The sequence below is a fragment of the Alosa sapidissima genome, chromosome 15 (assembly GCF_018492685.1).
Source record: "Alosa sapidissima isolate fAloSap1 chromosome 15, fAloSap1.pri, whole genome shotgun sequence".
NCBI classification, from domain to species: Eukaryota; Metazoa; Chordata; class Actinopteri; order Clupeiformes; family Clupeidae; genus Alosa; species Alosa sapidissima.
This window is the reverse complement of record NC_055971.1, coordinates 15063476-15079452: the sequence shown is the minus strand read 5'-3', so window position 1 is coordinate 15079452 and position 15977 is coordinate 15063476. Positions and strand designations below refer to the sequence as shown.

At 42.6% G+C, this 15977-nt stretch overlaps 1 protein-coding gene across 1 annotated transcript in view; it reads left to right on the top strand.

Annotated features, from left to right (window-relative positions):
• col4a3 (collagen, type IV, alpha 3) overlaps positions 1-15977 on the top strand; it is a 53312-nt gene that overhangs the window by 30235 nt on the left and 7100 nt on the right. Inside the window, exons 19-42 of the mRNA XM_042064320.1 lie at positions 331-412; positions 3712-3747; positions 3962-4126; positions 4900-4983; positions 5368-5460; positions 5574-5644; positions 6660-6848; positions 7187-7352; positions 7663-7755; positions 7927-8031; positions 8116-8210; positions 8300-8450; positions 8648-8761; positions 9843-10010; positions 10610-10699; positions 10893-11027; positions 11257-11355; positions 11570-11659; positions 12986-13125; positions 13418-13544; positions 13817-13897; positions 14188-14289; positions 14864-14911; positions 15411-15596. Of these exons, the coding sequence (XP_041920254.1) occupies positions 331-412; positions 3712-3747; positions 3962-4126; positions 4900-4983; positions 5368-5460; positions 5574-5644; positions 6660-6848; positions 7187-7352; positions 7663-7755; positions 7927-8031; positions 8116-8210; positions 8300-8450; positions 8648-8761; positions 9843-10010; positions 10610-10699; positions 10893-11027; positions 11257-11355; positions 11570-11659; positions 12986-13125; positions 13418-13544; positions 13817-13897; positions 14188-14289; positions 14864-14911; positions 15411-15596 (2710 nt within the window). The remainder of the gene's footprint in view (positions 1-330; positions 413-3711; positions 3748-3961; positions 4127-4899; positions 4984-5367; positions 5461-5573; positions 5645-6659; positions 6849-7186; positions 7353-7662; positions 7756-7926; positions 8032-8115; positions 8211-8299; positions 8451-8647; positions 8762-9842; positions 10011-10609; positions 10700-10892; positions 11028-11256; positions 11356-11569; positions 11660-12985; positions 13126-13417; positions 13545-13816; positions 13898-14187; positions 14290-14863; positions 14912-15410; positions 15597-15977) is intronic.

Here is a 15977-nt window from a genome sequence, read left to right as displayed (position 1 = left end):
AACTTACAGTGAAAGTCAGATTTGGTCTGGGGGCTTTGCCGTTTCATTAACAGACAACTGAGTAAAAGATGACTAGCAGTGCTGTGCAATAATGCTCTTATGTGATCACATCATGACAAGTGCAAATTAGGAAAGTGGTGTCTTACGCATGTTGAAGTAAACACACATTTGGTAATGTTGACCATAAAAGACCACAACGCCATTTTCCTGTTGCATGTGACAGTGTATGGTGTGAATCAAGCTCAGTATGATATGTGGTCCAATGGGCACTCTAACCAACCTTGATCATCATAATGGTTCTTACTGTTCTTAATTTTCTTTGTGCTTCAGGTGATCCATATCACCAACAATATCAAAGGAAGTCAAGCGTTGCCTGGACCCCCTGGCCCGTCAGGTCCAACCGGACCACAAGGTACACACCAGCAACACCCACACACATGGTCAGGGAAAAGCAGGTGCTTTATAAAGCTTTATAAAGGCTGCTTAAGAGGCTGCGGTGGACCATCTGATCCTAATTTGAAGCACTCTTCAGACAGGCTGATTAACTAATTAGTGATTAGCTAATTGGTTATCTAATTGATTAGCTAATTAGTGATTAGCTGATCGCCTGTGTTGAGTGTACCGACAGAAGAGATACATGGGAATACTTTTCTTGTGAAGCCACAATATCCACCTCTGTTGGGAGGCCTGGGCCCAGTTCCCCGAAAGCATCTTAAGCCTAAGAGCGTCGTAAAGTCCCTCTTACGAACGTCTTAAGATTTGCCGACTGTTTCCCGAGAACATCGTAGCTTAAGAGCGTCGTGAAAACACTCGTAGATCTACGAGTTCTCCAGAGTACTCGTTACCGGCTAAGAGCATCTTAACAGTAATAATAATAATAATAATAATAATAATAATCTTTATTTATATAGCAAATATATGCAAATGAGACATAATAATATAACAATCAAATAATATATACTAATTCAATTAGAACTTAACATAAATTTGAAAAAGGAAAATAAACTTACACTGAAATAAAACTTACTGAAATAAAACTTGACACTGAAATAAAACTTAGGATACTTAGGATACAGTACTTCTCACTGAGGTCACCAACAGGACATACAGAGGAATTACAATTTAGAATACATAATCCAACTTATGTTTCCATTCTTTATTGTGTTTAGCCTACCTGTGATGAATCAGATTTTAGCGTGCAAAATAGGCTACATTTAATGGTCATAATAATGTGATGAAAAGCGGACAAAAATGCAATCAAGTTATGAAACGAGACGTTGCCAGAATAGTTTGACATTATCTTTGCTAAGTGAAGGCTATATTTTATTAGGTCTATGAGGTAAAAAGCAGAGAACGCAACATTTAGTCTGTAGCCTACTGCATAAAAATCTTAGCCTACACATTTCCTCTCTTTCTTACTCGACTTCTTTCTTATCTTCAAACGTGTTCTTAAGTGACACCGCAAAAAATTATTGCATGGTGCAACAATCTAATCTTAAAATAATTACAATTATTTATGTCTCTGTGTGGTATATAACTATACGTGGGATGCTTACATGCAGATGTCAAAGTGTTTCTATTTTCGTATTGATGTGAATTAATGTGTAGATCCGAAGTTTAAATGGTAGGCCTATAGCTGTGACGTGCAGTCACCTGACATCACCGTCAAATCAGAGGATATTTCAGGACTATTAACGTGGACAGCTCCCCTTAAGAGCATCTTAAGAGGAGTGCACGCGCGTTCACGCTACGAGCATGTTCGGGAAACAGTCGGAAAAACCAAACGAACGATCGTAAGATGAATCATAGAAAACCCTCGTAAGAGCGTGTCTCCGTCGTGATCGGGAAACTGGGCCCTGGGTGATGGGCTCTTTGCTTAGTCTTTATGTTTCTGCCATGGTATATGTCAAGTGCCCTCACTATTGCAAGGTTTCAGTGTACGAAACTCCCCACTTGATAAGGCAGCTAATTTCAGGAAGACTTCACAGGATTCCACTCATCACTCTTTTGCTTTCTTTTTCTTCTTTCTTTTATTTAGAAGTTTGATGCAATGTGAATAACCAGGTGAAAAACACAAACACCATCTTAGAAAATGAAAACAAGATAAATACATTCAGTGAAACACATGAGAATTAAGTTCTCAATTCTCAAATTCTCGATACCCAGAAATAAACCTTGTAAATAAGTAGCAAATTATCTAGCAATATCTTAAATAAACAAGTTAAATACAGAAAAACACATGCAATACTTTCTCAGTGTGGAATTTGACTTGACCTCATGATTTTAACTATGCAATAAATTAACAGCTTTTAAGAGATACATCTAAATACATAACATTTTAATTGCATTCAGCTCACATGATTTTAAAAGGCATTAGTTTTAACTGTGTCTAACTACCATGAAATATTTTTTGACTATATTTATTCAACCCATTACCCATTCACATGTATAGTTCACAATCAAACCATTAAAATGACTTGCAAACAATGGACTACAACTACAACAAGGCCCAGTTACATCCAACAAAATGCAAAGAGCTCACCGGCTGCGTCTTCCTTGAAAGCTTTGTTTTTGCACAACACAATGTTGGTGTTTCAGTCCAAACCGCCAGATCTCATTCACCTCTCATGCTGCTTGCTCCCACTGCTGCTCTGGAGCGATTCTGTGTGCGTGTGACTCCAAAGCCAGTTGATTAGTAAATCACCTTCACCTGGTGCATTCAGGCTGGGAGAGGCACTCAAGCTGGTGCATTCAGGCTGGGAGAGGCACTCAAGCTGGTGCATCCAGGCTGGGAGAGGCACTCAAGCTGGTGTATCCAGGCTGGGAGAGGCACTCAAGCTGGTGTATCCAGGCTGGGAGAGGCACTCAAGCTGGTGTATCCAGGCTGGAGGGGCGTGGCCCACAGTTCAGCTCAACACCTCCCACTCCATCTTCCCACGGAAACCGCTGGAAAGGTCGCAAACCATGGTGTACTTGTGGTCAGAGTTTCTTTCCTGGGCCTCCTGCCTGCTCTTAAATTGGCAGCAGGACAACCAGTCGCCGGACGTCCCGGTGAAGTAGTGTGGACCGAAGGATGGGGGAGACAGGATGCTTGGGTGCTGATGTTGCAGGCCTCACCTCAGGGATACAGAAGCTTGGAGCAATCCTGACATTTACATCCCGTACAATGCCCCTGGAGTCGGTGTTGACACTGACAACTCTTCCAAGCTTGAACTGTCCCCTCGATTGCGTTCTGATCACACACCCAAACGATGTCTCCAACAGCAATATTCATTTGTACAGTGTGCAGTGTTTCCCGCAGAATTGAATTCTATTTGTGGTGGTACTGTAGATTTGCAGAATTAACTTGAATGCAACAGTTTTTTGCAAATTAGCACAGCGTGGTTATGATGCTAACCAGATTTAAGCACAATTTAGTACAACCTGGAAAATCATTGTGTGGTGGTCAATGTTGATATTGTGGTGGGCCGCCACAAATAAGTCAATGTATGGGAAACACTGGTGTGCCAGCCACTCACTTCTTACAAACAGATTAGGACCAGCAAACTGGCTCCAGACTATGGTCTCTCTAACTGTGTGCTCTTCAGTTATGATTGTGTTACATGACAGGTCTTTGTCCAGCGTGGATGTACAATTAATGCATACACAATGGCTTTGTATTACAGACTATGCCTTTGTGCTTGAATATAGATCATTTCTCTCTGATTTTAGGTCCAATTGGGTTTCCCGGGATGAAAGGTGAAGCAGGTAAAAAATGTATAAATAACTACTGACATTCAGACATACCACTGCAGTGTGATATAACCACACACATACACCCTTGTCCACTCCCTCTCAGACACAGACACACACAGACAAACACACACACAAACATGCCGTGCCGTCCATCCCTATACTGAACATGCTTATACTGTCCGTACACATACAGTTCTTACATGTTCTCTTGTTTGTGGTTCTCTAGCGGAATCTATCCCTGGGGCTGATGGTAAGCCTGGGGGCGATGGCATTCCTGGTCAGAAAGGAGAGAAGGGGGATCCTGGCCCCTCATATCCAGGCCCTCCTGGCCCAGACGGACCCCCAGGAGATCCAGGGCCAACGGGTTTCCCTGGACCAAAAGGAAAAGCAGGTCATTGATATTTGTTTTTTACATTTGTTGACAACTCTCTCTGCATCACAAGAAGTGTCAAACCTTTCATAAAAAAAAATTCTAGGGTTTTACAGAGTGCATAAAAAGAGGTTTCTTGCCAGGTATAGATAGATATACATAATACAGTATGAATACTTGAATAGTTGTTTCAAATCTGTTATTTCACCCCATAGCAGCAGATGTGCTTCACATTGTAAATGTATCATTGCTGTCGGGCAAATTTCAATTTTCAGTCACCGTCATCTTATGTGGAGAAAGTCTGAAAAAGTTGATTACTGAGTATGGCACAGGCTACTAGGATGCAAAAGGAGAAGAGTTCAGTAATCCATTTGTACAGACTTTCTCCTCAGAAGATGGCAATGTGAAGAATAACAAGGTAATGCACTGACTGCAAAAGTAGTTTTTTATACCCTTTCTTTACAATCACAAAGGTAAAAAAATACTTCAATTTGTCTGCAGAGACCAGGTTAGTAAGCCATAATAACAGTTTGAGGCTTGATTAGGTTTGATTTATTCAGTATACTATACCTACTAGACTTATTTAGTGAGTAGGTAAAAGTACTTCAATTAAAGGGAAAGTGGTTGAAATTTAGCAATCGTTAATGACAAACCTTCTGAACGGGCAGCTAGACAACCGTGAGGAGGAGTATATTGGATTAGACTTATGGACTGCACTACTGTAAGGTGCTATAGTTGAGCACTGTAGAGTTTACTTGAGGTTTTTCTTGCATGTCTTTCCTCTACATACATAGCAATGGGTAAAGGAGAGCGGGGACCTCGAGGACTCAAGGGCTATCAGGGCCCACCAGGACGGAAAGGTGGCATGGGATATCAGGGTAGGTCAATTTATCTGCTCATTGACCTGTCCATCTGAATCTTTCATTTCTATTTTCCTCTTCTCTTCTCTTTTCAGTTTTTACACTCCTCTTTTTTTACACTCTCTTTCAGTTTTTACACTCCTTTTTTTACACTCCTCTTTTTTTACACTCTCTTTCAGTTTTTACACTCCTCTTTTTTTACACTCCTCTTTTTTTACACTCTCTTTCAGTTTTTACACTCCTCTTTTTTTACACTCCTCTTTTTTTACACTCTCTTTCAGTTTTTACACTCCTCTTTCCATAAATATCATGTTGTCATATAGTGTTGTGATGTTGTGAGCATTTCTCTGACTCTTTTGCATACTCACCTTTCCTCCTGCCTACCTTTTTGTGTTCCCTAAGGTGATAAGGGAGAGAAATGCACCACCTGCATTGGACCACCACCTAAAGGATTCAAGGGTCGGAAAGGAGATCCCGGTCCACCTGGGCCAAAAGGTCAGATGTAACACAAAGATGGCATTGGCTTATCGTCATACACAACTAAATCACCTAAATGATTTTCCTAATCCGTGCTCTTGTGTGTGTTCTGATACCTCATACAACTTCAGGAGGGCCAGGATTCACAGGAGTAAAAGGTGATCTGGGTGTGACTGGTTTGCCTGGTTCCCCTGGGTCACAGGTGAGCTGATCAATTGTACTAGGACACAGTATAACGCAGAAGACCCTTTCAAGAGAGTTCCATTCTCAGCATCATAGTTGGCCCCACAAGACTTCCTTTTTAACATTCCATATGTTATCTTAATGCAGAGGAAGTAGATTGGGGCCCAAATAGAACGTTCAATCATTGTTTTTGTTTTTATTGTTGAAAGGGTCTATAATGTCAAAGACAGTTATAACTCTGGAATGCAGTGATGAATGTCACACAGTCATCCGGCTGATAGCAAGGGCAGTAGCAAGCAAAGGTGAGAATAGCCAAGACATGGGTGAAGAGAGGACACTGGACTGGGATGCAGTGTTTTTTTCTGCAATTCCTTATCACAGCTGTGGCCATCCCTGGCAAAAAAAAGCAATGTGTGAGAGATGCTAGCACAACATGCTTTACTACCAAGCTACTATCAACTACCTAACTGGTTATACTATTTTCAGTTGCATGAAAAAGGTTTCAATGGTAGTTGTATGACCCACAAGATTAGCAAAAGCTAAAAGTCCCACCTAGCTAACAAGAACTATACCCACTAGATGGTGAATGAGGTGTCAGGTATCAATATTCACTCATTTACTTGGATTCATCACCAAGACCCTTGTCATGAATTAATAAAGTGTAAAATAAGTGTACACTATTTAGTTAGTGCTGTAGGTCAAGTTAAAGGCTAAAGGTGCTGTGGGATTTTACGTTTAAACCATTAAAAAATTGTGAAGAAAAAATAATTCCCAGCTAGATTTGTCTATACTTTGCACACTCCTGTAATACCACATTGTATCTCAAGAGACACTGCATCAAATGGCAGTCAATGGAAAAGCCGTCAAGACAGTATCAAGACAACTGAAGACAACTACACATTACTCCTTTAAGAATTGATGGGAATCATGATGCCCATATTGGCCCTCAGTATGTCCTTGTTCTTACTCTGAGGTCAAACATGTTATGCTTTTTTGTCCCGTCACTCATTTTTATTATAACTTATTTCCTGCAGGGCTCAACTGGAAACCGTGGTGTGAAGGGTACTCCGGGGCCTAGGGGGAACCCTGGTTACGTAGTGCCACGAAATGACAAAGGTGATCCTGGAGACCCTGGACAGCCTGGTCCCCCTGGTCGGGACGGAGCAGATGGAGGCGCAGGACTCCCTGGTCTAAGAGGTTCGCCAGGACCTAAAGGAGAGCCGGTTAGTGAGCAAGAGCCATTTTGAAGAGGGCTATCACAGCCAGCTCTTGGTCTGGTCACATGTTCCCATGTCCGCATAACCCCCTGGGCTCCTTATAGGCCTTGTAACGGCCATGCATGAACTATGGTTAGCAGTTAGCTAATTAATAAAAACTAGCAAAGACACTTAGGGCCCTATAACCATAACTTTCTTGTGTATGTCCCAGGGATAAAACTGCAACATTTACTACAAATTTGATCACTTCTTGTTCCTCTCCTGTCTGACTTTTTGTTTTGGCCTATTATTAATTAAATGGCTACATATCTGTCTGTTCCCACCTTTTAATTCTACCTCTCCAGAGCTTTGGGGAGAAGGGGAGCCGTGGCACCCCAGGATCACCTGGGTTTCCAGGCCGACAGGGGCCCGTTGGCACCCAGGGTGCCCTTGGGGTGGGGCCACCTGGCCCTCAGGGACCCAAGGGGAATGCTGGAGTGCAGGGCCTGCCAGGTCCAGCTGGAGATGCAGGTACTGTACGCATGAAAGTGCTCGTAAGAAGCCGTCACCTTTGCATGGTGATGAGAATCAGAATGGAGTGTGCCTGCTGGGGCTGTAACTTGGACAGACACATTGAGGTTTATTGCATTTGCGTATGCACTTATATGTGAGGGAGTGAAGAGAATGAGGCTGCTGTTGCTGTCTAGAGTTGTGTTACCAGCTCCAGTGTGTTCTCTAAACGTCATCATTTGTGAAAGTGATGTAACTCTTTCATACTGGTGCACCAGTGTCATCTTGCCACCTAAACGTCTCTGATTCTTTGGTGGCGTGTTTCTTGTAGGAGAGAAAGGGGAGCCAGGAGCCATATTAACCACACCAGGGGATATTGGCCCTCCAGGGAATAAAGGCCAACCTGGTCAACCAGGGACCCCAGGTACAGAAAACACATATACACAGGCTATTTGTATTTTTGTACATGCAAATGTATGTTGTGTGTATTATCCTGAGAAATGTCAAGTGCTTTCCAGGCTTGTGCATTGTTGGCTTTGTGAACATATACTTTACGTAGGCTACACAAGGTGTTGACTGTGTATTCTGTTTTCAGGCATTCCTGGCAGCACTGGTCTTCCAGGTTTCCCTGGTCTATTTGGCCCCAAAGGACAAATGGGTCACTCTATACAAGGCCCTCCAGGAAATATTGGACCCAAAGGTTTGCGTGATTTTCATACTCAAAAAATGTGTGTGTGTGTGTGTGTGTGTGTGTGTGTCTCATGCTATGTCTTCTTTCTCTCAGGTGAGGAGGGTGAGATAGGGCCCCCAGGCCCGGCAGGGTATGGTAGTCCTGGACGCCCAGGACCTTCCGGACCTCCTGGGATGCCAGGGAAAGCGGTAAGTCACATTCAGTTGTGTATGTTCACGTGTGTGTATGTGTCTGTGTGTGTTTCAGACCCAAGCTAAATGTCTGTTCCGGTGCACAGGGTGAGCGAGGTTTTGGCCCCATGGGGCTGAAAGGCCGCCCGGGAGCCCAAGGGGAGGACGGTCCTCCTGGGCCTGTTGGCGACCCGGGGCCCACTGGCTTCTCAGGCCCTCCAGGAGAGTCCGGAAGAGATGGTACCCCTGGAGAACCAGGTGAGCGTTCCATGACACAGTTACATGCTGCCAAGTGGCTAAGGAACTGTTGTAGTATCCAGTAGCCAGTAGGTTGTCGGTTTGATTCCTGGCTACACCATTGTGTTAAACTTTTCTTGTCATAATTACTCAATTACTACAGCAAAATATGAAATACTTCTGCATTTATATATATATAAAATATATTATTCTGTCAGGGTCTCCTGGTGGAAGTGGACCCGACGGTCCAAAAGGTTATTCTGGGAACTGTACGTTTGGAGGCCCAGGACAGGGAGGAGAGACTGGTCCCAGGGGTCCTCCAGGTGCCCCAGGTAGGCAAATAATTAAATTAATTGTCCATTAAACTGAAGTGGACCAGAATAGTGATGAGTAAGATGATTAAAGTAACACAATGTAGAAATTCCCTTTCTTATGAACATACTGGGTAGCCATTTGGCGCTAAGGGGGTATCCAATTCACCCTAACAAACAAAAATCATGTCATGCTCCTACCCATAACAACAGTGTTAAATAGTGCAATAGCAAGCTTTCCAGGCACTTATTGCTAATTTCTGATTCCATTCTCCATTGAAAGTCAGTGTGGCATCAAAATGAAACCGTTATTTTAAGGTGAAAGAACTACGTGGTGTTGCTTTGATACATCTCATTTGCTAGTTATTGCTACAGTACGTTTGTGCTATTGCTACACGTTTTGTAATTGTCTTGAAATTCTCAGACCTGGCTGCAATACAGTTTACCTCCTTGCCACAATGTGCTAATTTTAATTAAAGTTATAAATGAATAAACTTCTTGTAGGCTGAAATCAAGATTTTAGTTGAATAGTCCTTTTTCTCATACGGTAATAAGTTCTAAAGACACCTGGAAATATTTTTAAGTAATGTATATCCTCGATATGCATAATATTTGCAGAATTACATTCTTTCAAGTTCTACTTCAACAGAAGGTGATTCCCCACTGCACCATCACTCCAGATCTTTCACTCCAGATTCCCTCACCTGCCAAATCCCACTTTAACGTTTGAATCCACCAGCAGCATTGACTAGAATTCCTTTACCAGAGTCAGTTTAACTACGGACAAACTACCTCTGTCTTTCCTAAGATGTTTATTATATATGTATACATGTATATATATATATATATATATATATATATATATATATATATATATATATATGTCTATTTTTTGGCTCTTATTTATTAAACAAATGTAGAACATAAAACAGACGTAGGGCGGGCATACTGTAATTGTCACGCAAATGTGTGTGGTGGCTACACTCACGTCAAGTCTCTCAGCATGTGTATGCTCAGCATGTGTATGCTAGGTTTCAAGTTAGTTAGTTAATAATAGTTAGTTATTTGTATTTCTTGGTCTGTCTGCCTTTCATATTCACAGGTCTACAAGGAGAACCAGGTGATACAGGGTTTCCTGGTCCACCAGGCCGGGGTATACCGGGGAACCAGGGCCCTTTTGGAATCCCAGGGTTTCCTGGAGCACCTGGTCTCAAAGGTGCGACTGGACTTAAGGGCTTCAAGGGTGAAGATGGCATACAAGGAAAAGCAGGTAGCACACCTGGCGCACGCACACAGTGTGTTTTGTTTTTTTTTTTGGGGGGGGGGGGGGCATCAATATTGTTGTTGCATACCCCTCAAAAAATGGGTAGCTGCGCCCCTGCACGCACACACATGCACACACCACATACCCGTATACTCACACACACATGCACACACCACATACCCGTATACTCACATACGCATGCACACACCACATACCCGTATACTCACATACACATGTTACTTGCATCAATCTGCATTCACACCTTCAGTGCTTGGAGTTGCTTTTTTAAGCTTGTCAGCAGGACACCATTAAACAATTTATTGGGGTTTTTCATTTATAATTTGGTTTTGGAAAACAAGGGTGAGTTGGTATTATTTAGGATATTATTCATCCTCTTACTAATGTAAGGTACTCTAAACTGGCATGCTATCTTGAGTGGAGAGATAGAGCCACTAAATATCTTACAATATGCGTAGCTACTTTGACTGTACAGTACGCACATACATGCAATACATACTGTACTACACACATACCGGTACATAACATACACATACAGATACACATGCACACATAAAAGGATTGTGATGTGTTGTGATTGGGTTCAGGCCTTCGGGGAAACCAAGGAAGTCCAGGCCCAGTTGGGCCACCGGGACCGAGTGGCAACCCTGGACAAGATGGGCCACCTGGGCCTCGAGGTGAGATCCATGCCATGCATTTTTGTGGCATGTCTATTTGCTTTATCTATTGATTGCTCTCCGTCTTACAATTTACTTTCTAATGCAGATGATTTTGGCCAAAATGATGATGATGATGATGATGGTGATGATGAAAATGTTGAGGTTTTTCAAGTTGTTCAAGATCATGTTGACAGTATAGAGTGCTCAACAGGACAGCCTGGTATCGATGGCGCTATTGGACCCCCAGGTCTCCGAGGTCCACGTGGAGACATGGGGCCTCCAGGATCCAAAGGGGAGAACCGGACTGTGCCTATGCCTGGGGACAACGGAGACCCAGGGCCAACGGGTGAGTTTTCTTAAGATCTCAAAATCCTGTTGAAAATATAATTGACCCATCTTCATGTTTCCTATTTTACTGTCAGTTTGCCCCTATCTCCACTGTATTCTATGTTTGTTTGGAGATGGCTCCCCATATTCTATTGTTTCATAGAAGATACTGTAGGTCTACACACTTTCAACTAATGGCTTTGCCTCTATGTGTTTCCCATTCTGTGCTCCATGTGTGTGTTCCATAGGTCCTCCTGGTGCCACTGGAGACAGAGGTGTGCCTGGCTCTGTGGGATTCGATGGAATCAATGGCAAAAATGGGTCACCAGGAAGCACTGGCCCACCAGGTAGTCAACACAGCATCAAAACACAGCTCTCCCCACCACACACACACACACACACACACACACACACACACACACACACACTGTTTATTACACATGTGTAATATGTGCTCCCCCAACTCACACAGACTTCTGTTCTTCATTCTTAACTTTTCTCTCGACATCTCTCCCTCATTCTACCTTTATCACTTTCCTCCTCATTTCATTTTGTGCACAGGTCCCGTTGGCGATCCCGGTGCAGACGGCTTACTGGGACCTCCCGGTGTAAATGGAGATCGTGGATCTCCAGGACTAATTGGTTTTCCAGGTAACAGGACATTTAATACGCAGGCACACACGGCAGCCTATTCATGCTTAAGTCCAAGATTCCACACAGTCATGTACGATAAGCATTTACTATCAAGTCAAGTCATGTTTATTTGTAAAGCACTTTAAATACTACACCACTTGACCAAAGTGCTGTACAATAAGTAAAAGTTTGAAAAACCTGATAGACAGATAATGAATGATCAATACACAAGAGCAGGGAAAGTGGTACAAACAAACATATCAGTAAGTTATGTACATGTAAAAGACAAACAGTACAGAATAGAAAATAACACAGATCGAATAAGCCCTTATACTGAGTTAAAAGCTGGGGAGTAATGGTAAGTTTTAAGATATGATTTAAAGTGGTCAAAGGTCAAAGTGTACAAAAAGTACCCCAGAAGTTTTCTAGAAATTAAACTCACACAATGTTGTAAACCGTAACCATAAGTCATGGTGTACTGTATATGGAATACACATAATACACATACGCAATACATACACAAAATGCGTACAATACCTGTTTAAAAGTTTGGGGTCACTTAGAAATTTCCATTCCACTCCATTATATTATTATTGGGGGGGCGGTGGTAGTGTAATGGTTAAGGAGCTGGGCAAGCGTGCAATAGCCTGAAAGTTGTCGGTTAAGCAAGGCACTTAACCCCAAGTTGCTCCGGGGACAATGTGATCCCTTGTAATATAGCTGACATATGTAAGTCACTTACATATCAAGAAGTGTCTGCTAAATGTAATGTAATGTAATTATAGACAGAATACCAGCTGAGATTAGTTGCATTGTTTTTTTTAGTCAGGGCAGCAGTTTTGCCTTTGGAACATTTGATGAATGCTGATAATGGGCAATGTAGATATTGCTTTAAAGATCAGCCATTTCTTTCTACAACAGTCATTTACAACATTAATGATGAAAACAAGGACATTTGTAAGTGACCCCAAACTTTTAAACGGCAGTGTATGTATGGATACAAATGTAGGCTACAATCCTGACCCTAGGGCATCTTTAATGTTAAAAATACAAAAAATACAAAAAAAGAACGCGCACATCCAGATTCAAACAGGTGCTGGACCCGAATACTTCAGAAATTAAAAAAATTACGTTAGTCTGCACACTGAAAACTCCTTATAAAAAAGATTTCTTATAAAAAAGATTTTAATCACCACATGCGGTGATTAAAATCTTTTTTATAAGGAGTTTTTCAGTGTGCGGACTAACGTCATTTTTTATTTCATCTTTAATGTTAACACACACACACACACACACACTCACACAGTATGTCACCTGTGTTAACCCATGTTCATTCTTTCTCAGGTTTGAAGGGACAAAAAGGTGAAAAAGGCTCTTCGGGCTCAGAGGGACCTGCAGGAGTTCCAGGAGCCAAAGGAGCCAAAGGCCCCAAGGGAAATGCAAGCCCACTTGGAGAAGGTTCCAAGGGCGCTCAAGGACCAAGGGTAGCAAAGCCATCATGTCCCCTACATGCATGTGCTGTGTAAAAAGTCTTAGCAACATTGTCTTTCTATTCAGCAGTTAGAGGATATGAATTGTAATTAGGTTGGAATTGTGATTGGAATTGTCGTATAGATCAACATATTGTTTGTGCGTCTGCATGCACATGCTTCTTTGATACTTAAAATGATCAAACTTGACTATCATCAGGCCATCGTACACATTTTTTTAACATTTATCTTTCTCTGTGGCGCTCTTTACCTCTCAACTTCTTGCGACCATTCCTCCCTCCACCAGGGGGAGCCGGGGAACTTCGGCGGGAAGGGGATCAGAGGCCACAAGGGCCATTCAGGGGAATCCGGTAATCATGGCTTCAAAGGGTTCACTGGAGAGAGAGGTGTTTCTGGGCTACCAGGATTGCCAGGTAAGAGCCCAGTAACAGAGCCCCCCCCCCCCACACACACACATAATACACACAAACACACACACATACACATAAACAAACAAACACACACACACACACACACACACACACACACACACACACACACACATAGCACAGCACACCAAGTTGTTGCCCTACGAATGCACATACAAGCAGTAGTTAGTTTTGAATTATCTTAGGTTTCTGGTAAAGTTAGATTCTCTTGCATAGATAACTTGTCTTCCAACATTCTCTTGTCCTATCTCCCTCAGGTCCTCCAGGACGCGGAGGAGAGAAGGGCAGCGATGGCCTTCAAGGTCCTCGCGGCCTTCCGGGACCAGGTGGCCTCCCAGGTGTGTGAGAGTGTGTCGGAGAAATATTATGACGACAAAACAAGTTCCGAAACAGAAACCAAACTAAAACCTTTATTCCCATTTCAAAACTGAAGGTACACAATGTCAGTGATTGGAGACTGATGGGAGAATGGGTTGTGCACATGATGGTGTTGTATGTTGTTGTGTCTTGTGTGTTGTGTTCTAAAGCGTTACCGTTGTGTTTTATCCACTCTTCATCATTCCACCTTCCTTTCTCCTCCCCTACTCCTCCTCCTCCTCCTCCTCACCACCTCCATCTCTGACTGCAGGGACGGACGGCCGGCCAGGGGACCCAGGCCCTCCGGGGGTCAGAGGGAACCAAGGCAGGGATGGGATTCCAGGACCAGCAGGAGAGAAGGGAGATATAGGAGGTGAGATGTTACCCTCCACAGATGCCCACGTTCACCCACACCACCCACCCACCCACAATCACAGAAGCATGAACATAAGTAGACACAATTACAGAAACATCAACATAAGTAGACACAATCAGAATCAGAATCAGTTTTATTGGCCAAGTATACTTACGTACACAAGGAATTTGACTGCGGTAGGTGTTAACTCTCTATACATTCAACAAATAGACATGTACAGTAGTAGTAACAAACAGAAACAAATAAAACAATACAGAAACATTGACATAAGTAGACACAATTACAAAAATATGGTGATAAGTAGACATAATTACTCTTTTTCTGTTACAAGCCCTATGTCGAGGACATTATATCAAGCAGACTTGTCTAGCATAGGATTATATATGTTTAAATGACATCTATTTTACTTTGGCATCGTATTTCATTGGCAAAGTCTTGTTTGCATGTTGTACTCACCAACATATACACCACAAAAAGGATATTGAGACATACAATATTCATACCCACTGTGTACACACACTCAGGCAAGCTGATTATTTGAGCGCTTTATTGTGTTCTTGTGTCTCTGCAGCGTCTGAATATGGCCCCCCAGGACCACCGGGACCAAAGGGGATAAAAGGTATGACACACACACACACACACACACACACACACACACACACACACACATACTGTACATACATACATACATACATGAGGACACACTGACAATCAATAATACAGGATTCATGAGTCCCACATACCTTTTAATGATATTCATAATGATAATAATAATAATAAGCACCTGTCATACACAGAATGCAGCTCAAACTGCTTTACATTTGGCAATGATGACTTATTGATCTGAATATCTCAGGTCCCTGGCCATACACTTGCCGAGTCTGGAGTCGATTAGATGAACAGTCCTACTCAAGATATGCAAACACACACATACACAGACAGATGGACAGACACACACAGATATTTCGCTCTTCACAGCTAGATTAGACGTAGGCGTAAGTAAGAGACTACTCCCTTAAAAGGTTTTTTTTTTTTTTTTTTTTACTCTTGATGCTTAGCATTTGCACTATCATAGCATTTTGCTTATGTGTGTGTGTGTGTCCTTCTGTTCTCTGCAGGTATGATGGGAGATGTGGGTTTTCCAGGCCCCTACGGTCCTCTTGGGCCATGGGGTGAAGTAGGAGACACAGGACCCCCAGGACTAGTGGGCCCCCAGGGGCCACCCGGCCCTCCAGGCATTGAAGGGCGCTGTGTGGATGGCCCCAAAGGAGACAGGGGCCCCTGTGGACCACATGGACCTTCAGGTAAGAACACATGCCCTGATTAAAGGATCCGTTAGCAGTGCTGTCCATATCTTACACCATATAGATAGATAGATAGATAGATAGATAGATACTTTATTGATCCCCAAGGGGATATTCAAGAATATCCTAACTACACACAATGTGAGCGAGTGTTAGCGATAAAATCAGTTTCGTTACAGTTTAATTGTTTTCAATTTCAGTGTCCTAACTGTATGTGATGTGAATCAGTGTTGTGCAGCGTGAGGCAACACAACATTTTGAGCACAACTTTTGTCGGGCGGCCATTATCTATTTACTTTCTATCGCACGTGTTGCTCTGCTATTTTGAAAGAGAAATGTGACGCAATAGAAGGACACATTTAACGGATTCAATTAAATTCA